Source organism: Lasioglossum baleicum, chromosome 13 (assembly GCF_051020765.1).
Source record: "Lasioglossum baleicum chromosome 13, iyLasBale1, whole genome shotgun sequence".
Lineage (NCBI taxonomy): Eukaryota > Metazoa > Arthropoda > Insecta > Hymenoptera > Halictidae > Lasioglossum > Lasioglossum baleicum.
Window position 1 is genome coordinate 9066159 of NC_134941.1, and position 23004 is coordinate 9089162.

The following is a 23004-nucleotide window of genomic DNA, read 5'->3' on the forward strand; positions in this document are numbered from 1 at the left end:
CTCTCAAAAAACGACGAAGCTTGACCTCTTCCACTGAAATGACTAACCGTAATCCATCACTGGCATTCTATGCCAGATAGGAAATGCCGAGTCGCATTCACTGGAAACTATTGACAAATGAAACAGCTCAGCAGTAAACAATTGCTTGAGTAACAAGACTGCAAGTTCCTCTACTAACCAAGGTTCAATGAACCCAAGAAGATCAAAAATTTCTAAATAAATATCGCTCTAAATTGTCCATAAGTTCTCTAAAGGGGGTTCCATGTCAAATATCATCCGCAGCTCTATAAAACCAAGGGATCTAACATTTCGCAAATAAATGGCACTACATTCATAAGAGTTCTAAAGAGTGGTCCAGACTGTCAAATGTCGCGTGCTCTATAAAACCAAGGAAAGTTAGTGAATCGGTAACGCATCAAGGGGTTCCTAAAAGTTCGAAAGGGGGTTCCACTGTCAAAAGTCGATGGACCACGTATCCCCGCCCCCGCACCATAGCGCTTTCTTTGTGCGTTCGAGCAGGAGTCGAGAGCGTATCTCGATTTCGAGCGTGCGGCCGCGCGGAACGGTCTCCGCGGCGCGCGGCGAGTCTCCGTTTCTCCCGTTGGGGGCAGACGAAAGGATCTTTCTCCCGCGAGACACGTCGGCTTCGTGTCGATCCAGTTGGCGGTGTTTCGCGCTCGAAGGAGCGCGTCGTCCTCGTTCTGGAATGCGCGTAGCCGGCGTACGCGATTCCGCGGAACGACGCTTTCCGTCCCCAGGCATCACCGATCTCCCCGGCCCGCGAAATCCTCCCACGAAACCGACGTGTTTCACTCTGAATCCCCAAACACCGAAAAAGCTGTCTCTGATCAACCGTCTCTCATGTCTCGCGCTGAACGATCGTATTAGCCCGAACGGTTATTTCCCGAATAGTGTAATCCCCCGGTTAGTAGTCTTCCTTACCTCCTCCTCCAGCTCGGATCAGGCTCGCGGGTCTCTCTAGAGTAGATGGATCACAGTTAAAACGCGGTGGTAGGAGCTAGGTAAAAAGATCACAAAATATGGCACACTGTTGCCCGAGTTCATCGTTCGGCACTTCGCGGCGCGGTCGCTAACTTGGTGGGGGCGGCGGTGGACACCACAGCCTGTAGCTGGATCACGGAAGAAGAAGAAGAAGAAGAAGAAGGAGGAGGAAGAAGACAGCTTGAGGAGAACACAGACGGTGGGCCGACGCCGGGACCCACGGGGCCTGGGCAAGAAGGAAGAGACACACTTGGGTACGCGACACCGGAGATGAAGAGGAGCAGAGCACACAGACGGCGGCGGCGTGCAGGAGGAGCGGATTCCTCGCGCGCTGTCAGCTGTCAATGCCGCGCACGTTGTCACTCATCGTGGTTTTGCCGTGGATGCTGCCTGATCCCTCATCGGGCCACCTTCGATTCGATCATCCTTCTTCCGGATCCTTGGTCCTCGTGGCTTTTCTCCTTCGGAGATCCTCTTGGTGCTCCGGGGTCAAAAATTCAGTGATCGCGTTTCGGCTACCCTCTGGGGTGGTGTTTCAGGATGTGGGAGGGGGTGGATGGAAAAGGGTGTATGGTCCCCCGGGTCCAGGTGGTCGCCGGTCGTGATCGTTGTGGCTGTCTTCGTCTTCGTCTTCGTCGCACTCTCGCCTCCCCGTGTGCGTGTGACGCGGTGCGCGCGTGGTGTCGCGTGAAGTTGGTCGTGCGTGCGCACCTTGTGCTTCGTTAAAGAGTCTTTTCCGTATAAAATGCTGGGGCGCCGGCGAGAATCGGCCTGGCCGCCGTCGCGTAGGCTTCACGCCGGCGTCCTCGCGGCCGATTGGCCGGATACCCGCCGGTGGGGGGCACTGGCGCGAAGGTCCGAAGGTAGAATACTCGCCTCGAGAAGCTACCAGAGCGGATCCACGAGAGCACGGAGTGGGGTTGCGTCTTGCCTATCCCGCTGAAGCGAGTCGCGAATCCAACCCGTCCCGTCGTGTCGTCGTACCCCAAGATCGTCTAGGGATGATCCGCCGCGACGGACCCCCTAAACCGTCACGACCCGCTAGACCTAGACCATTGTATCCATCTCCCCTCCCCGGAAACTTAACAGTTGGCCCGGGACAGTTGGCGCGAGGGATCGATCGCGGATCAAAGTACCGGGTCCGCCCACGATTTGGTAACCGGTCGCCTCGCTATGGGGTTCAAGGACCCGAAATCTAGACTTTTTCAGACCGGTGCCTGGCGATAGGAGGGGGCCCAACCGCGCCGACGACTGGGAGTCTTTCTTTCTCCTGGCCCCTCCTCTCTACAACCTCCTCTACGACCGTCTCTCTTCGGCCTAGGACTACTCGTTTCTCCTCGCTTGTCTTACTTCTTTCTCTCTCCCTAACTCTCTCCCCCTTCGAGGCTCTGCCTCTCCCCCTTCTCTCTAGCTCTCTGTCTTTCTTTCTTTCTTCATTCTCTCTCTCTCTCTCTCTCTCTCTCTCTTTCTCTCGGATTGCCTCCTCTCTCCGTCGCGCGAGACCGGCCAGGCTATTCACCCACGCATGCACGAGATGACGATGACGATGACGCCGGGCCGCTCGCCGCGATGCAACGTGCACGCTCCGCGCGCTCTTTGCTCTTTCGGCATGAGCAGCATGAGCGATCCTCGAGGGGAAAAAACTGAGCTCGAAATTCCAACGGCGTCGGCGTGCCTCAAGATTGCGGATTCCTGCGTTCGAGACACTAACCGTTGTAATTTCGCTTCATAGAATATCGTGGATGTCGACTGGTATCTTGGATCTACGATTTTCGGGGCAACGAAGATCGAGAAACGATCTGCGGTCTCTTCGCTCGCGGATTCTGCTTGGCCTTGCGATCTACGCCGGCTGACATTGGCACATTGCGATTGCACAGCCCCGCTGACCCAGATTCCGGCTCGGTTATTTTTTCCACGCGGCCGGATTTTTTTATCTCTGCTGTTTCGCGCGTCGCTCTCTGCTCTTTCTCTGGTGGACAGAGAGTGCCGAGGGAGAGAGAACACCGTCCCACCCAGATCACGAGGGGAATTGATCATTCTCCTTCGTCTTTGCTCTGCTCCGCTCCGCCCGAACGAACGCTCGCTTTTTACTCGAGATAATACGCCTTTACTTTCGTCGGGAATAAACGACCGCCATCAATAATTCGGAGGCTGTGCGCCGATTTAATGGCCGCGTTTTTGGCGTCGCGTGCTCGAACGCACACCGAGAGCGCCGGCTACTTTTTTCCCAGAGGAAAGAACGCGAAGCGACGCCGACACGCGTCTTCTTTTCGGCGAAGAACCCGTCGATGCACGCTTCAAACTTCCCGTCATTTCTTTAGACAGCGGCTTTTTCAGTTGCTCGTCACTTTCAGCCCTGTTTCCAGGAAAAATTAAAACCATGTCCCAAAACTTTGTTACTCTGCTTGGAAACCTAGCGCGATTGTTGCTAACGAAGTGGACATTTTTGTGGGAAATGTGAGTTTTTGACAGTGTCAAAATTTTACGCACGCATTGCAGGTTCTGAAGATTTTTGCTTTATTACTACTGTTCCTAACAATACTTCGCTGTGAACATTGTTCCTTCATATTTCCAATGTAATATACCCTCTTTATGACCATTGAAATGTAATAAATAGATCACTATGCAAAATAGGAATTATGTAAACTAAATGAAGATATATTTGTTTGTTTAATTAAATTCTTTTCATGTCTTTACAGTTTTCTATCCCTTCTCAGTATAATTGTATAAAGTCCTCTAATGATAAATAATGTAAGAAAGATGTAACAGGAATTCCCTTTTGTTCGAGTGAAACGCAAGCCAGTCACAATTGCGTCGCTGATAGCGAACGTGTTAATCGATATAGCTGTCCGAGTGTCGCAGTAAAAGTTGCATGGATCTGCAAAGAATCTGCAGCTTGAAATTTGAGAGCATTCGCGAGAAACGTTAAACCAGATTGTTGCGATCTTGGAACACTAGATTGAATGATTTTCTTGCTGCGGCAGATTTGGTCAGTTCTCCTGGCGATTTCTTTGAACATAAACAACGTTCACAGCGGTGTATTATCATGTTCGTCAAATATCTGTCAATAAGAAATTATCGAGAATAAAGTGTGTGCTGTGGATACGAAAAGTATTTGCAGGGGGTTTGGACACTTGATGCGATTCGAAGACAATGTTGCAATGGAATGCATGATGTTGATTCAGATTCTATTCTTTTCTAGAAGTTGTTAAATTACTGCGAAAAGTTAAACAATAAAATTGCGACTGAGTATATGTAATTTTAGTAGGAGAGCTCGAGAAAAATTAAACCTTTTCAAGAAACTTTAAAATTAATCAAACACATATGATTTCTCCAACTATACCACCCAAAAATGCAAAAGCTTTTCCTATAGTCCTTTTTACTTTCCTCGGGAAAAAATGGCGACTCTTTCAGCAAGAGTAAAACGATTCCGAGCGAGAAGGCTGAACCATCCTCGAGCAGAAACGGGGTCCGCGCAGGGGTCCGAGGTCCCGTTTCACGAAAAGGGGTCCCGGGCCATCCTCCGGGTCCCGTTGTCCGGTTGCGGGCCGGATCCCTGACCTAGGACTACGTTTCGCAGGGGAGCGACTGGCGAATTTTGTCCGAAAGTCTCGGTGAACGAAAGAGCGGTTTCGCAGGCCTTCGAGGTCACGGAGCCGGGGAACAGTGGGGGGGATCGGCTTCGTTGGAGGAGGATGAGGACGAAGAGGATGGAGAGGAGGAGGTCGGTGAAGAGGGGGGTTTCGAAGGAGGTGGTGGATATGGGCTCCAGGTCGGGGGAGTCGGAGAGAAGGAGAAAGAAAATGGAAAGAGACGGAGAAAATCGGAGAAAGAGGGACAAAGAGAGGGAAAGAGAGAGGGAGAGTCGGCGAGAGAGGATACGCTCCGGCGGAGGAGGACCAAGCGACACGCTAGAAAGAGGAGCGCGAGAGCGGCGTGTAGCCGGCAGAAGAAGAAGAAGAAGAAGACGATGAGAAGAAGAAGAAGAAGAAGAAGGGGCTGATCTACCGGCAATATACACACAGAGCCGCACAGACCACGGCAAAACTCCGCAGTTTTGCTGTTCGATTTTGCAAACTTATATTTAGAAGGGCAACGATCTTTTGCCGCGGCAGCTCCGTCCAGAGGAGAGGAAAGGTTCTGGGATACGCGCGCGGTCTCTCTTCTGACCGGCCGCCGAGATTTCTCGACTGAGAACGCCGGGGTTCACCGAATACCAACCGCGCGCGAATCTCTCCGAATTTGACTCTTTATTCTGGGGATTTTTCCCGGTCCCATGGATTTTCTACCCTCGTCATCGAAAGGCTTGCGTTTCGCGTTCGAGCGGAACCTGCACGGGTTAATGGCTCTCGTCGTCTCGTCTCCAGTTCGCAATAATTACCGGTCGCGCGTTGGATAACGGTTACTCGATAAGTTCGGTAAATTACACGCCGTAATCCGTAAATAGGAAGACAAGCGAGACGCCGCCCTGGAGGCACGAACGATCGTGAGACGTTTTGGTGACGTCGATCTGACGAGAAGACGAAATTCTTTTTATCAGAGGATTATCTTTTAAAAAATGGAGTTTTTAACATGTTTAGATACAATCATTTAAAATGTTCCTTTTTTTTATATGAAGCGAAAAGGATCGAGGAAAATGTTTCTCGCCAGTATTACTTTGGATTTCTGCAAATTGGAACAGAGAAATCTATGTATATTAGTCCGACGAGCATTTCGACGATTATTCAATGCCACGCACCGAGGCGATATTTAATAAATCGTCGAAGCTTCTTTGTTAGAGTATTGTAATTGTGAAGGCTATTACTGCGAGACATAGTGGTGGCGAACGCGTCGAAGAACCAGTATGCCGTTCAGCCCGCGTGGATTATCATTTCGCTAGAACTTGATCTTCGGTTGGACGAGGTTCATTTACCAACTTCGCGTTGCTCGTGTTAACGCTTTACCTGGCAGCAGCGGTTAGTCTTTCAGGAATCGAATGATTAACAGTTATTTCTTAATCAATTTTTCAATGGCCACGGTAAATCGAATCGCGGATCTACCAGTCATCTCGGGTAACGTAATCGAGGAGATTGTGGATTATGAGAAAATTATTGGACGCGTTTCACGAGGACGTTAAGAGGGTTCTTAGATGGATTACAGTGAAATTCCTAATATTTTATTAGTATTGATGATGAATTTTTGATTTTTGGTGCTCGTTCCTATTGTGGGAAATTTTTTATATTGTTTCGTAGGTTTTACACTGTTGATTGTTTATTGTTCGAAGCTAAGCGACGATCCATCGATGATTCGCGAATAAGAATATCACCCGATGACCCACGGAGTGATTCACTTCGTTCGGAACGCGTTAATTTTAAAGCCGAAGACTGCTAAATCTCCCTGAAGTTCTCTTTACCACCAAACGTTAGACCTCGAAGTGTCGTAGGAGACGTCATTAACCACTATTCTGACCGAAGTATGTGAAACATATAGTACCGTAGTGGTCCGGGGATCCGATTACCACCTAGCCATCTGTTTGCCACCAGTCTGACCGGTACCACTATAACAGTATAAATCAACTATGTATCTCCAAAAGAAGAAACCAAAGTAAATCCTGAAGAGACGCGGTCACACATAAATTTTGGAATCCAGAAAATTCGATTTCCTAGTTGCTGCAGATTTCGTAGTTTAGAAATTAAAATAGTGAAGGTGGATCTGATTTTTGGATCAAGGAGCCAACTTTCGGGGTTGAGAACCCAACAACTCAATTCGAAGAGAAACCCCGAAGAGCCGAACCCAACGAGCAAGGATCGCTTCGTGGAACCTGGATCTCGCGATTTAAGACCCGGGGAAAGTGCAAATCGAAGAATCCGATCGGAAAAACCGCTTTTGACCGTGTCGGGCAGTTCTCGCTCGCGGCCGCCGCCCCTGCTCGCAGCGTAATCTTATCGCTCGTAGCGATGCGGCGAGCTTGTTCTCTGCGGCTGCAGAACGGAGTCAACGAACGATAAAAAAAAGCTGCTGGCCATACGCGCGACACAAAGAATAAACTCGGTTGAGCGTCGTCTCTCGCCCTCCTGCTTCTTCTTTCGTCTCGTTTCTTCTTTCGTCCTCGCGGCCCTCCACGCTGCAACTTCGCTGCGAGCCGTGCAGTGTGTGGGCGAGCTCTTTCTGTTTCTCTTTCCTTCACCCATTGCTTTCGCTCCTCTCTTTCTTCCCAAGCCACTTCTCTTTCTCCCGGTTCGGTTTCTTCGTTGCTCCCGCGCTTTTCCCGGCCGCCGTCACGCACCTCTCTCCCTCTATTCCCCTTTTCTCCTTCTTTTTCCAGCCGACCGCTTGGGGTAGGTCATGGCGGAACCGCGAGAGCCGGCAAACGACGAACAAGGAGAGAAAAAAGAAGAAGAAAGAACCGTACGCGACGCGTACACTCTCCGAACCAGCTTCGCTCCGCGCGAAACAGCGCCGCGTTCGTTTCTGTCTTTATACCGCTCTTTGTCGCCGTTTTTCCTGCGCCGACACGTTTTCGACGAGCTATTCGTCATCGGAATGACATTGTTCGTTCCGATACCTCGCGATTTTCACGCTTCTTGCCCGACCACCGACACGCGGGAACATCCGCCAGCTCGTCCCCAAGCATTTTTGCGAAATTCTTGGTCGTGCAAAAGATGCTAGGAAGTTGGCGCAGCATTATTAACAATAATAGCGAATACTTTCTCTAATCGTTTTTTAACGTAGCGCTTTTACCCAGAATCGGAAAGATTTCTATACCTAATATTCTGAAGGAGGAATATTTGAGAAGAAACAAGGACCATAAAACGTCTTAAGTATCTGCCAGGATACTGAGGTATAGTACTTAAATTTTTTAAATATTGATGATAGAATATATCCCTCTCCCACCGGCATTCCTGTATTATTATCACAGAGGAATGCGTAATGAAATTTCTATATTCTTTGATTCTTTAAGAAATTTTTCCTGGTGCCGAACGTGTCTAATTAGTTGCTGAATGGTTTAGGGCGAACGTTAAATCCCGTGAAATATATCTGACTGAATGAGCTCCCGGAATACAGAACGGTTCTCACGCATGCAAAATTTACTGCAATTTCAGTTTTGCGTCCTGTTAATCGACATCCGATTAATTTCTCAAGAGACACCGAAAATATCCCTCTATTTTCACGCATCTATAAACGTCCTGTCATTGATCTGGTTAGTCTCTAAATTCGTAGCACTTTAACATTTTCAACAAGCACGTATGCGAGTGTGGCCGATAGACCGGCTCGAATTGATTCGTTCGATCGTGCATTTATTTACAAGGTGTTCAACTCATTGCCTATGTGTCCAAATTAATTCTCTAAACGTTGTCTATTAATTTAAAAAATTTAATCTGCTGATGGAAAGAATCTTTCAAAGATACAGACATTAAATTTCCTCCTCTTGGAAAGGATTTCAGCCCTCTGATCATTTTAAAAATTAAACTAGCAATAGAATTAATTTCCTAAAAGCACAGATATTGAACGTCCATCTCTTCAAAAGAATTTCAACCCTTCAACCATTTAAAAAATTGATCCAGCGATAGAAACAATTTCCCAAAGCTACGACAATATTCCAGATCTCGTGTTTATTAAAACGATAGTGACCCTCGGCGCCGAATTTCCCAGAAACCAACCCCCGACCCCAATCGTTTCAATTCGCCGAGGATTCGCCACGGTACCGAAGATCGAACAATTCGATTAGGTGGATGATCTTAGCGGCCGGCGTAACGGGGCAAGAGGGGGTTGGCGCGTTATTGTTAGCGATCATGCGATCTGAAAATCATAGAAAATTACTGAAAAGCCAGGAAACTTTGCAGGCCGTGTGGCCGGCATTCGCGAAGAACCGGTTGCCCGTGGACTTGAGATGTCGTAATTTTGCGTTCGCCATAACGGCTCGACGGCACGGAAGTTCCTACCCCCTCATCTTTCATGCTGCGAGTTTTCTTCTTCGACTCGAAACAGAGAGAACACCCTGCCTCCGCACACCCCTCTCGCCGTAATAGTAGAAGGGTTAGTGAAACAATGGCACGCGCGAGAACACCGTTATTTAAATAACACGGGGTTGCAGCCAAAATGAAGAAAAAAAACTGTTCAAGGGGATGCGAACGTGAGAAAAGACGCGAGGAATCTGCGAGCCCTTTGTTCGAGGATCATCTGCCTTCATCCGCCATATTGTTTATTAGTATTTCATCGAGTCTCTCTGCTTCATTTAATTTTCACGACTTTTGATTTTTATTGAGGTTGGTTGATCTCATCCCCTAACGAAGATATTTTTTTATCGTTGAGTTAGTTCGATTCAATTGATCGGTCTAGTTTGAACACACTAAACATTGCTAGCGTGTGTTATCAGAATTATTTAACGCGACTCTCACGCTTCTTTTTGCTCGTAGCGAAAGCGGGAAAGCAACTTCCTGTCGGCAGTGGTGAAATAATTGAATTGGCTTTAAAAGAGGATTAATCGTACCGGGGTGGTTCTATATTCATCGAGCGGAATCTGTTAAACCCTATAACTGTCTCTAAAGGTATAACATTTAACCGGAAAAGTTTGTCGGCGCCTAATGTGTGCTAATAAATCGATGATTCACAGTCACTTTAAATTATACATTCGCTGTCAATACTGTTATTGTTCGGTACGATGCGTGGAAATTAATGAAACGCTAATTTGTTCGTTTGTTTCTCATTTTGTATTTTGCTCCGCACCGATTGGTTTTCATTAATCTTTTCAGTAATTAATACAACTTTCTATCACAGAATTGTCTTCTATTTTTTATGCACCGATAAGTTGTGCATCGCCTAAAATATATCATTAATATAACTTTTTCATATAGAAATTGAATTTATATATTATTAAAGGCACACCGGTAATCTTTGCATTCTTTAGCCTAAGCCCTCCATTAAATCTGCTATCGGAGATTTTTAAATTATCTATCCATATTAAAATCGAATCTAATTCTTCATAGACCGAACGAATTAACAACACAGTCTCTCTGCTAGTGTTCTACCGATCGTTCCACGGCATCTCCTTCTTTGACCCCCTCGATCATCGTCTTCCTCCTTCCCCGGTGCATCACGGTTCCGGTTCTGGCAGCTGTCGTTCAAGATTGGGACTCCGAATCGGTCAAGGGTAGTGTGTAACGTTACCTTCGGTTCGTCGCGGAACCGGTTTAAAGAGCAGGGTGAAAGAGAGATTTGGAGGGAAAGAGTTCACCACAAAAAATTCATTTGAATCGCCGGAGGGTCGGGCAGAGGTGTCGAAATAATTGGATTTTAATTTCGTGCCGGCGAAAGAACAAAAACCGTGCCCTCCCTCTTTCTGTCTCTCTTTCTCTCTCTCTTTGCTACTCTATATGTACATTCTGCTCCCCGATCGGAGAACCATGAGAACCGCTCGACGACGAGTGTTTATACAACGTTGCTTCGCATTAATGTTTTCGACTTTCTATCTTCTTTCGCGCCCTTTGTTTTCCCACGATTCGCACCGCCACTTACTTTCACGCGCGTGGTTGTTTTAATTGTTACTCTCGAATCGATGCTCTCGAACATCTCTTTTGGGTAACCGAGAATCAAGAGGATTGTAGCATAGATTCGTAAAAGACAATGCTTATCACAAAATTGTATAAATATCACTCGCTATTTATATGAATGAACTTATTTACGAAAGGATTTTTATTAATTTAATTATTATGAAATTGTTATCTTTGACTCTTTGGCACCTCTGGTGTAGAATAAACGAAATGAAAGTGTTATTTGTGTGCACTCCGTAGTGCAACGTTTAATGCACAATGCAACAGGAATGCAGAGCCACTTGTGCATGAAATTAGATACTACTTTGCTTCAAGCATATTATCCTTGAACCTTTCAATTAACCATACGAACTTTCAATCTGACATAATCGCGTCCTGCATAGACTCCGATTAGTACAAAAATTGTTCCTAATTAATTACAAATGTCTGACAACGTTTCACTTATCAACCAATCTGTCGGGATTAAAATGAAAAGCTTGCTGCAATCAGAATTGAACAGGAATTTCTAGCATTGAGAAATTGAACATTCATGCGCACTGAACGTCAGAGGATGCTCAGAAGGAAATGTTTAAACAACTTTCTTCGACATGAATTAATTCGTAAAAAATGTCAAAGCATCAGTAGATCGAACAGCATCGTTACTTCCTAATGATATCAATCTTTCTTTTCAACCAATCAAGGTCGAAGACGCCGAGAAAAAAATTCTTGAAGAACTTCCCGCAGTAAAAATCAACTCCCAGAAGATGTCCAAGTAGAGTGCAAGTAGAGGTCATCCCGGAAAAAAGAGAAATCCTGCGATTATGTCTCGATAATCCGAGAGCGTTGTAGAGAAGGGTTGCAAGTGTTCCTCGGACGCGACGCTCGCAACACTTAGCCCCCCGCTCCCGTCGGCGAGGGGAGCCCTAGGAACGCCACAAAGGAGGCGAATGTTTTAATTAAATCCGGGGGAAAACGCGAAAACTTCGCCATCGCGCGGCGTTTTTGCGATTTTCCGAAAGTTTCGGCCGCGGCGCGACTCCGCTTTCAAGGTGGCGATGGACGGGCGCGCGGTTTCCTTTAACCACCTCTCCATTCATCCCCCTCAGAGCCACCCACTTCGTTCCACCCGGTGGACCCTCGGAGGGAATAAAAGAAGACGCGGCGAAAAACAAAAGAACGGGCCACGGCTACTTAGCGAAACAAATTGTTGCTTCGTACCGAGAATTTAAAAGTTTTTCCCCGTGGCGCGACTTCTCTTTTTAGCGAACTCGCCGGGTAGTCATCCCTGGGCCCATCCCCTATTTTCTCTTTGTTGTATCACTTTTCCGGGTATCTCTGTCTATCCGTCGAAATCGTTTCTGTTGGTCCCTGTCCGCGGATATTCTGGTTCTTTCTTGTCGAACGGTTAGTCCGACTCGATTCACGGCTCGTTAGCGGTGCTTCCTTTCCCTTCATTTCGGTGCCGGCTCATAAAAGGACAACGGCCATATACGCGTCGACTGGTGTACTATCGATCGTGACGGACTGTCCCATTAAATCGGCCGCGTCGTGCGTGGAATACGCGTACGCGACAATTAAACGCGCGTTATTGTCCCGCCCAGGGCACCTGCGTGCCTCCTCCTGAACGCGAGTACCATTTCCGAAAAGAAATCTCGCTAGAATCTTCTTCTCTGTAAAGTGGGATCGATCTCGAACCGCCACACAGCGGTCGACAATCTCAAAAAAAAAACAACATGTAACAACCGTCGACGATCCACGGACGAGAACACGGCAACGTTCGCTGGTCGTCGACGACGCGTGCGAACAGGCAATCGTAATAACACAGAAACATAAACCATACTGAAGCACATACACGCACGTAGAGCAGCATGCCAGAGCAGCGGTGAGGTAACAAAATCAATCATAAATGGTGTGTGTGTGTCACTACCTATGTATGCGGAGAGTACAACAAACAATCGTGTGGAAAGAAACAAAACAGGTGAACATCGACGGGGAGAGGCTGACTATAGTCGGCGCTCTCTGTGTTGCAGAAAATAAAAGTCAAAACGGCTTTTTTTCGAGACGTGCGGGAGCAATTTGTGATTCGGTTCTACGGTGGAGATAATAATAATGAGAAGTATTGTTTAAATGAAACTCTACGGAACTGAAAGAGATACAGTGACAAGGTGGTTAGAAGCTGTGCGACCAATAGGGAGATGTACAAGAAGTATTAGAAAAAAAAATAGGGGATTCGTGAACGGGCTGAGTGTTCAACTCACTCGTTGCAGGGTGGACCAGCATTCCTCGAGGGCGCGCTCGCTGATGGTGCCCATTCCTCCGCCTCCGCCGGCGCCTCCCGCACCTCCAAGTCCCGCCGCAGAGGCACGAGACTATCGGGCAAGACAGGAGGCTCGTGTTAGTTTACTTTCCTGCTGGCCCTCTCAAACCACTATTAACAACAATCGACTTCTGCCCGGGCGACCACCTCGATACTCGGATTCTCATGCTTCGCCGATTAGCCTCACGCGGGCCTAACGGCGTGCGTGCTTCTTCGGAAATGCCTCTCTCGACTTTCTACAACTGCGATTCTTAACCCCTTGCACTATAGAGCTCGCGATCAAGATTCCGAACAGAATCTACTAAATACGCATGCTATTAATTGCTCTTCTATTTAAAATCTATTTTACAAATATCTTTCTTCTTCCTAATCACTGTATTCGTAAAACAAATCGCGGTGCAAGGGGTTCGACAAAGTCAGTTCAGAGGTATGTTTTTTTCGTCACTTGGGGTGGTGAAAGTGTATGACCATTTGACCAATTAGGGCAACGTAGGTGCCTCTGTCTACGTGTCTGTGCACGAAGATTGTTCTCAATATTTAGGACCAATCACAGTGCCAACTCCTCAACTCCCAACGATAATCAACCTTGTGTGGCCAACTGAATCGGTAAAAGTTTTAACATCATCCCTTGGAGATAACTGCGCAAGAGATCCTACAGTGATCCTCCTTTTTGTCGAATCTTGTTTCATATTTTAATATGGCCAATCAGGTATTATTTACAACTTTCAGAGTAACATATTTGAACAGAAATCAATTATTTTATAATGTTTAGGGTCACAAGAATGGGTGAATTTTCCTTTCAGGATTGACACTAGAACACCCTTGGATCTTCCAGTTCATAGTAATCGTTTTATAGAAAATTATTAATAATGTAATCTGAACGAATTGTTATTTGTTGGAAATTGTATTGCTTTGGGAGCGTTAATTAATTTAATGTACGAGATACGATGTTTGTGATATTATTCACGGCACATAAAAATTGTTAAATGGAACGAGAAAGAATCAATTAGTACTTGGTTGGTCACACAAGGGTTAAATTGGATTTTTATTAGATCGAGTATGCCTGTGATTAGTTTTATCTTTTGGGAGTGCGTGGAAATTGTCTTTGTAGGAGAATTATTAATTGTTATTCATTAGTCTGGTAGTACTATTAGTAGTTGAGGACTCTTGTTAATTAAACAAGGTACAACAGATTTGACTGCAGAAATTTTATTTTTGGTTTGTTTAACATGTCATCAGTCGAGTCGAAAGCAATTGATTTAACGGAAAGTGAGAATACAAGTTTAAAGATCTCATGTGTCAGGGGTACTAAATTCGATACTCCTAAATTTGGATAAATATGCACGTCAGTCACGAATGTGATTAACGAGTTTCTCCAATTTCTCAATAATTGAGAATATAATAAATGATTCAGGATCTCGGACAAGATTTCTCCACAAAGAATAACTTCCGCATACTTTTACATAAACAAGGGTCAGACATAATCACGGACACACGGTTAAAACACGTACACGTTGAAACTGTACTAGGTGATACGGAACACTGAAATTAACCACAGGAAATTGATCGAGAAGAAATTAACACATCGACAGAATCTGACTTCTAACGAATATTTCAGTTCGAAGTGACGCATTATTCAATAATTAACATGGAGGAAGTATCGTGTAGTATAATAAAGAAATTTAACCGTCATTTAACACATCGAGTGGCTTGAAGAATTCATGGTTACTTAAATATTGTAGAGACTTTACATTATGGAACGGGGTAAAGTGATTTTCATTAGCAAGAAATGGTGTCAATCTTTTCAGTCAGAAACTTGTCATCTTCGAACACACTGTCAAGATTCGATCATTGTTATAATACTTTTTTAAAAATTGTGCTTGAAAATCTTAAATCTCCGACAAGCAATAGTGGAAAAGGCACGAGAAAAAGAAAATATATTCAAGACGTTCCAGATGATCTAACATCAATGCAAACACCTAACTTTTAACACTCCACCCGTTAAATGCCTATTAGTATGTTTCCGAATGACAACATAGTACATCAAGAAGAAGCTTAAAGATCTTCTTTTTATCTTCAACAATATTATTAAACATTTTGCAGCGACACAGAAACAGAAAGTTGTTAATCAATTGAGAACGTGAATATAAAAAGTATTCAGCAGTGACATGAATCTAAAAAATGAAAACAGAAGTCACTTTAGCCTCAATTGGCTACATTGTTTATTGAACATTGTTGGTTGATTAATAAATAACAACCGCTTCCAAAGTAGCATAGCATTCGATCTCAGTGTCCAGAATCACCAGGGTACATAGAATCGGAGTCTCTCGAGAGCTTCGATAAAAGAAGAGCACACGGGGGGTCAAAAAGAAACAGTTGGACGAAAGGATAGTGAGAGAGAAAGTAAGAGAGAGAGAGAGAGAAAGGGTAGAAGAAAGAAAAAAAAGTGTAGTAAAAAACGTTCGGATCGCTATTAGCGTGGCGAGAGAGAGACCCCGAAGCGGATCCGCGGGGATATATTTACTTAGTTTCCTCGTATCGAAGCTCGCGGGGACTGTGGCATCGCAGAAGCACGCCGCGATATTTTCTCGAGAACATCTCGGCGTACCGTATGACGTATGCGTATAGTATTATCTGTGTTGCGCGGGTCAAGAACCCCGAGAGACGACGTATCTGCATCTCCTCTCGCATCGGTGTGCGTGGGCCGCGTTTGCATTTGTGGCCCCGTGACTCTAATGTGTGCGTGCCTGCCTGCCTGCCCGCCTGGCTGCTCGCTCGCACGCTCGCGAGCTAGAGCCCGGCTAGCTCGCGAACGTCCACGTTCACTCGCTCTCCCCCTCTCTCTCTCTCTCTCACTCTCTCTCATGCTCTTTCCACTTCTCTCACTTGCAAGATACATCTCTCTCACCTCGTTCTCTCTCTCTCTCTCTCTCGCTCCTCAAAGTCATCTCGCTCGCACTCTCCCTCTCTCGCTCCTTCCCGCGGCGAACGCGTGTTGTGAAGTACTCGCGACGCGGTAAGTCAACGTATTCCGATGTGCGTGAACCATGGTCAGTGTATCTCGGGTACAGTCGCGGATTCAAACTTGCAAAGCCGTCGACTAGACTCCAAATCGACTGGATTCTTTCCTAGTCAGACAGTTAGGCCGACAGACACCCTTCAAGCTTCCCATCTGATTTTCTGCTCGGCAGAAGACGTTTCAAGAAAAACCAGATCTCACGCTTCACTGCCGCGATCCATCGGATCTATCGAGATACATTTGCTGTATATTCTCTTTGCACTATTTTTAGGTTCATCCCAGCAGTATACTTAACATATTCATTACCAAATCTTAGGGATTCTTAGATACCATGACATTGAAATCCTTTATTCAACTCTTGGTAAGTCATCTTTCGTAAAAATGGCGATCACTTTAGTCTTGTGATATTTCATACTCCTTTAAATGTTTCGATTAATAAATTCGAAAGAGATCGTTCGAAAGAGTCATTTCTATTGCACAATGGCCTAATTATCGAGCCTTAAAGGGACAGTATTACAGTAAACATTACACCTAATTGCACCAAATATGACAATGAATAATCATCCTATGTTTCAACATTTCCATACTAACATTTTTTATACACAATGTGCTAGAGCAATAATTTTGAACACAAGCATACACGACTACGCGTACGCGCCACCAGGCAGTGAATGTGTTAAGTTTGGATTGTACTGTTAGAGCGAATGGGTTTTCTGAAATCTTGTTCAGGACGAATTTAGGCGAACTCATGTTGCCGCGAGAAATTTTGCGGAGTCTTTGAGCCTCCATCTCGGCAGTTGCGCTTTAACCCTGCGGATGCTGCTATTTTAGAGATACACAGATTATGTGTGTATTATGGTCTGTTTTTCGAAAGATGATGCCTCAGATACCGACCATAGTCATAACAGCTATCTATTCCACTCCTGGGAGCTTTATGCTATTAATCTGGAGTAATTAGACTGTTATTTTCACCACCGGTGTGTCTCATTGTTACAGTTTTTTTGTTGTTCGGGAATAGAGATCCTCGATAATGTAACTAGTGGATCAACGAAAATTATCCGTTTCAGATCTTTTGTTTTACGTGAATGTTACTAAAAGAATGGATGTGCTAGTGCACATGTTAGAACTAGTGCTCGCTGTTCCCAGCATTAAAATAGACACGATTAATGCACACTGAACAAGACATCAATACTTCTTTGTGGAAGAGTAAAATATTATACTTAGCAAATTAACTCCGCAGGGTTAAAGTGCATTCTCCATTCTAATCGTGAGATATTAAGCGTCTCCAGCTAGATCTGCATTAATTTACGCGACCTACGAGTTGACTAAGGATCTTCACGCATTTACAGCAACTGCTTAGTGAAGTCCGTTAAATAATTTTTTAACAAATGCACAGACGTTTCTCTTCTATAAACTTCTACCTAATTCACATTTTCACCGATCTTTCATCAAGAAGAGTGCAGAGTTGATGCTATTATTCATTATGACTCGGATCTCAACAAAACTTTCATGTACATGAAAATTTGCGCAAAAACACATTGTCTAGAAATAGTTAAAAATTCGACTGCCGAGTATTTTTCACAGCATCCGTCAGAAACTGTTTGGAAGTATTGTCCGGCGTCGGTCGGCCCAAGTGAATGACCCTATTTATCGGCGCATTATGCACTTTTATCGCGGTCGCCTCGTCCCAGTTTATTTATCTCATTTCTCCGGGAGCATGGCCGCGGAACGCGACCGCGCGGAGATCGAGGGAGAACAGAAGCGAGGTGATCCCGAAAGACCACGAATAAGAAGGGATCATCGAAAACCATAACGAGTATGAGAAGAAGAACATGAATGATCCGAAAGAAACGTTCTCTCACCTGCAACTCGTTGACGAGCTTCTCGGTCAGGCTGGCGTCGTGGGAGTCCTGACTGGTGGCGCCGGGACTCAGCATCGAGTTCTGGGAGTTCTGCTGCTGGTTGGCGGACATGTTCATCACGGCGAGGCCGCCGTTCTGAGCGATGCTGCTGGCCATGTTCAGCGCCTGTTGCTGTAGATTCTGCGCTTGTTGCTGCAGATTCTGCGTGAGGTTCTGCGCCTGCTGGCTGAGGGTCTGTTGTTGCAGCGTCTGCGACAGGTTCTGAGCCTGACTCTGGATGTTTTGTTGCAGGTTCTGACTAGCCTGGCTGAGGTTCTGCGGCTGGTTCAGCAGTTGTTGTTGCTGTTGTGGCGACAGACTCGGCGTCAGACTTTGCGCCAGATTGTGCTGCAACGTCTGGCCAAGATTCTGCTGCATGTTCTGTGTTAGCGCCTGGGTCAGCGCTTGTCCCAGGTTTTGGTTCAGCGCCTGAGCCGCCTGGACCGCTTGTACGGCCAGCGACGGGCTCGAAGCTTGCGACATGGTCTGTTGTGCTTGCGCCAGGTTATGAAGGCTTTGGGCCATACTGGACGCGATGGCACTCTGATGGTCCGCCTGAGGGGACGGCGTCGTTGGCGCCGGGGACGACTGATGCTGCGCTGCCTGGGTCGTTTGCTGGCTCATGGACATCGCGTGCTGCTGTTGTTGCTGCATCTGCTGTTGCGGACTAGCCGTCGGTCCTAGCCCCGTATTGGATGTTTGCTGCACTTGCGACACGCTCGTCTGCTGCTGTTGCTGCTGTTGTTGTTGCTGCGTTTGGCCGAGCGGACTATGCAACTGCTGCACCTGTTGGTGTTGCTGTTGCTGCGTCGAATTCGATATCGGGCTATGCTGTATCCCCGGCGAGTGCTGAGGCGGGCCCCGCTGCGGCTGCTGCCAATAATCGGACATCTTGAAGACATGTTGTCGCAGCGCGTGGAGGTTCGCGGCGGCCGCGGTGACGGCCGACGTTTCAACCTCCATTGGTTCCGGCACGTTTTCGAGGTCCGGCTCCGGCGAGCTGCAAGGGTCCTCGTCCTCCTCCTCGTCCTCCCTCTCGGTGATGTCCTCGTCGTCTTCGTCGTGTATCCTGACCCCTCGGCTGTCCGGCTCGGGGTCTGGCTGACCTCCTCCAGCAACACCAGCAACACCACCGCCACTTCCACCGCCGCCACTTCCAACGCCTCCACCGCCACCTCCACCTGCTCCACCGCCACCACCTCCTCCTCCACCTCCTATCCCACCCCCCGAATCGCCAGAGTGGAGATGATTCCCGGGGTGGTGTTGATGATGATGATGATGCTGCTGAAGGTGATGGTGTGGACGCGACTCCGGATTTTGGCTCTGCTGCTGCGGCTGTTGTGGATGCTGTTGCTGTTGTGGTGGTTGCTGTTGCGGTTGTTGATGCTGTTGCTGTTGGGGCGGCGGTTGCTGCTGTTGTTGTTGCGGCTGCTGTTGCTGCTGATGGTGATGCTGTTGCTGGTGGTGGTCCAAGCCAAAATCGGGTTGGGCTTGCGTCTGGGCACGTAGGTCCAGGGCCGCCGTCGCGTCCGAAATTTTGAGGCCTTCGCGAGAAGCCCGGGCTACCCCCTTCCGGCGCAGCTTGCCCGCTTTTTCGCACCCCTTCCGGTAAGCAGCTCGACGGCCGGCACACTTCCGCGCTCGCCGCCGTTCCTTCCTATCTTCCTGACCGCTCTATCGCGCTTTCTTCGACTCCGAGCCTCCTCCACCCGGGATCCTCGGATCGCCCCGATGGACGACAGCGATCCTCGCTCGACGTGGGCGGCGGGCAACGTCAGTTACTCGCCACCTGCTTCGACTTCCCGGGCCTGCTGCTGTTGCGTCCCGCTACCTGGCTCATGAAACTCTTTCCCTCGGTACACCGGCGGTCTTGTCCTCAGCCTTCTCAGCCTGCTGCTCCGTTCGCTCTCTCTGCTGTTGCTGCTTCCCTCGTCCCTCTCTCGTAGGGCCTCTCGGTTTCGTCTCTCCTGGTCCGGTTATTCTCTCCCTCTCTATTCTTCAATGGTACACCCTCTTCTCCTCTACAATCGTCAAATCCGTGTTCTCCCGTACACGATCACTTCGTATAACACTCGTCTTTCGCGTGCGTCTACGCGGTTTCGATTGTTTCGTCGAACTCGTTTATATTAGCTCCTCCTTCCTATGGTCTGCATTTGATGTAGCCGATTTTGTTCGTGCGTGTGTGTGCGTGTGTGTGTGTGTGTATATGGTGTGTGTGTATGGTATGCGAATCGATGCGCGCTCGAGCGGACGTTCTCCAGCACTCTGTCTTCGCGGAGAACACCCTATTTTCTTTCGTCTATCTAACTTAAAGTCTATCGTACACTTAAGTTCAGGTTAAAATTCAGGATTGCCCAGCCCGGACGGTGTGAACGAGAAGGACAGTCCGTGCGGACGCGAAATCCTCTCTCTCTCCTCTCGGTTGAACTTCTGCGGTTTTTGGTCGGTCGTTTTTGGTGCGCTGTGTTCGCTCTCTTCTCTTCAATCGTCTCGGTTTTCGATTACGTGGCCTTATCTGTATCCACTTTGCGGACCGTGATCAGCGAAAAGAATCTGTCGCACTCGCGGATAGACGGCTGCTCGTCCCGTTTTGCCCTGAGTAGTTCGTAGCCCCGTTGATGTCGATGTGCGTGTTGTATATGTGCGTGTGTGCTGGCGAACAGGCGAGCCCTTTTCCACCCGTTCACCGTGTCGAATGCGTGGTGTGTATGATTTCTTTATAAACCGGGACGGCAGTACTGTCAGCCGCTCGTCGAAACGATCCTGCGTCTGTCACTTGGCGAATTTCTTTTCTCGTTTTGCTTATCTCGCACACTTTCCGCCGCGTCGAACTCTCGTCGATTCGCTTCTCTCGAACAGGCTCGATCACGCGCGGCGAACTTCCGATTTGAAAAAAAAACGCGCTCGGTTCTGACTCCCTTTATTTGGAAAATCGCGTCCGGTCACGACGACTCCTCCTCGAAATGCGACTCTAGGGTATCTTTTAACTCTTTAAAAGGAATTCTATCTCGATTATCGATTAACCGCTCGTCGTTAACGATATCGTCGATGGTAGTTGTGGTTGCTTCTTATTATCGTTTAGGTTTAATAATATTGCACTTAGGTACACTCGTTTTTTGAACACACTGAAATATATATGTATGCGGCGCGAGGTTCTCTCTTAGCGAGCTTCTTCTTCTTATTCTTCTGACTTTTCTTCTCGTCTTCCTATCGGCTTCTTCTTCCTTTCACTGTCCACTTTTCGCTTCTTCTTCTGCTTTTCTGCTACTCTCTTTCTCTCTGATTTTATTCGCTTTTTCTCACTATGCCTCTGGTTCTTCTCTCAGATTGATGATCACTCTCGCTAATCTTCCTCTCTTCGCTACTCCGAATCACTCTCGTCGCAACCCCGCTTCTTCTCTACGCGTATTCTCGCTTTCGCTCTTCTTTTCCTCTTGTGTTCCTCCGCTTCTTCTGCTTTGCTCGTCTTATTCTGCTTCTTCCGCTTTGTCCAGTCTTCCTCTCCTGCGCGGGAATCTCTTGCTGCAATGCGTCTCCCGCTCGAAGCTGCAATTCAGAAAAGAAAAACAGACGCTAGATTGTTTGCTGATCGGTGGCGTTCCTCAGTCGACAGAGATTTTTATCGAAATTTCCACTAGGTACTCATTCAAAACTAATCATAGTTCCTCGCACTGTCACTCGGTACCCGGACCGGCCGACAAAAAGCATGCAACTAGGATATACTCGCTCGTGGAAACCTTGCACTGAAACCAATTGTTACGCGGACTCGGGTCACCTTTTGCCACCTTTGTTCACTAAACTCGTTATTTAACCGCCCCCTGTTAGCACAACCTGTCGCTGGCGGGTCTGTTGATCGCCGAGGGAAACCGGAAATTCTCAAAAACTGTGGTGAACCGGTCCTGATCGAGAATGGGAGGGATCGTGGGATTGTACTATCTGTTCGCGAATTAAACTGGAAAATTCACAGGTGTCTTCAAACCCTGACTACAGCTCTCGATTTTAGAATTCTCGAAGAATGACGATCTAAGAACCGGAAGAGTTTCGGAATCATTTTGCTGGAATTGTCATCTGAAATTGAAAACGTTCCGACTCGGAAGGTGTCAAGAGAAAAAATTCAGAACCACTGGAAGATTGACTAGAATGCCACGAAATCACGTTACACTTGTCAATTATTTGATTTAATTTGCGTTTGTCGCGTTTAAACGGGGTTATTCCTGAAAGATTGTTGCTGGAAAGCACGTGAGTCGCGGAGCGGTTTGCCGTCGCGTCACACTCGGCCACCGAGACGAGCTTCTCGAAGGAAACTCGATCGTTTGTTTCACGAAAGGAGAACATCGAGAGGTACAATCCGATTATTCAACTCGGTCACGATCCTAGAAAATCGAGGGAACTAAACAAATCTCGACCGTCCTTTAAAAAATTCGGGTGTCGAACATTTTCAGCGCACTTTTCTCGAGCGAACCTATCCCACAGAAATTCCTCATCGATGCGATCTTAGCCAATTCCTTGGCGAAGCTACGAAGAACTTGTCTGATTTCAAACTCTCCTGTCGGGTCACAGATTCGTCGTTTCGAAGAAGACGATCGCGCGACTGGGAGACACTCTATCGAAATCTCTTGACCACGTTTTCGAAGAAACAGTTCGACGCACGAGTCTTGCAATTTCCAAATTCGTGGAGATCGTCGATCGAAACTCGCGTCACGGTGCAAAAGACTGGTCACCTTGGAACCGATCATCCCCATCGTTCGCGTCATCAATGTCCCCGAGTATCCTGTTTGATCTCTAGCGATCCCGAAGACTTTGCCAGTCTCAGCAGACACGGCGAGGATCTTGGAGCACGCGATCGCGATTCCCCGTGTGATTCGCGCGTTTTTCCCGTCTCGGTGTGAAGCACTCCATCCCGGTGCTCGCCAGCCGGGATTAAGAAAAGCTCGATCCGTGGAGGATCGCGACGAAACACTGCAGACGACGATGACGTGTACCGGGCATGTCAGGGAGCTGGGATGGAGGGGGTGGATCGGCGTTGGTTGGCCGAAAGAGGGGAAAACTGACCAAAATCGCGGATGAAAAAAAGGCAAAAGGATCGGGGACGCTGGTGTCCGGCGTCGGTGTGTCACGTTGGGGGTCCCAAAGCGCGCACATCACCCGGCTAGAGAGAGGCACACTTTTTCTAAGTCCGGCACTGTCGTCGGGATCGTCGCGAAAATCCATGGTTCTGCTTTATTACTGTTTCCGAGCGATCAAAGATCGTCGACT

The 23004-nt window shown here is 47.4% G+C and overlaps 2 protein-coding genes across 19 annotated transcripts in view; both read right to left on the reverse strand.

The window, feature by feature from the left end:
• The window catches only part of Dati (zinc finger protein datilografo), a 94231-nt gene extending 74821 nt beyond the window's left edge, over positions 1 to 19410 (reverse strand). For 14 of the 16 annotated variants that reach the window (XM_076436283.1, XM_076436291.1, XM_076436287.1 and 11 more), the window contains exons 1-2: positions 17710 to 19410; positions 12770 to 12880 (exon numbers count right to left, since the gene is read on the reverse strand). In XM_076436283.1, coding sequence (XP_076292398.1) covers positions 12770 to 12880; positions 17710 to 18711 — 1113 coding nt within the window. In that variant the 5' untranslated portion in view covers positions 18712 to 19410. The remainder of the gene's footprint in view (positions 1 to 12769; positions 12881 to 17709) is intronic. The other 2 variants (XM_076436294.1, XM_076436293.1) reach the window with 1 other exon arrangement.
• A 980-nt stretch (positions 19411 to 20390) lies between these two features.
• The window catches only part of LOC143214837 (uncharacterized), a 41971-nt gene continuing 39357 nt past the window's right edge, over positions 20391 to 23004 (reverse strand). For all 3 annotated transcript variants that reach the window (XR_013010230.1, XR_013010231.1, XM_076436300.1), the window contains one exon: positions 20391 to 21294. Coding sequence is in view for 1 of the 3 variants with exons in the window: in XM_076436300.1 (XP_076292415.1) it covers positions 21110 to 21294 (185 nt within the window). In the remaining 2 variants the exon portion in view is untranslated. The remainder of the gene's footprint in view (positions 21295 to 23004) is intronic.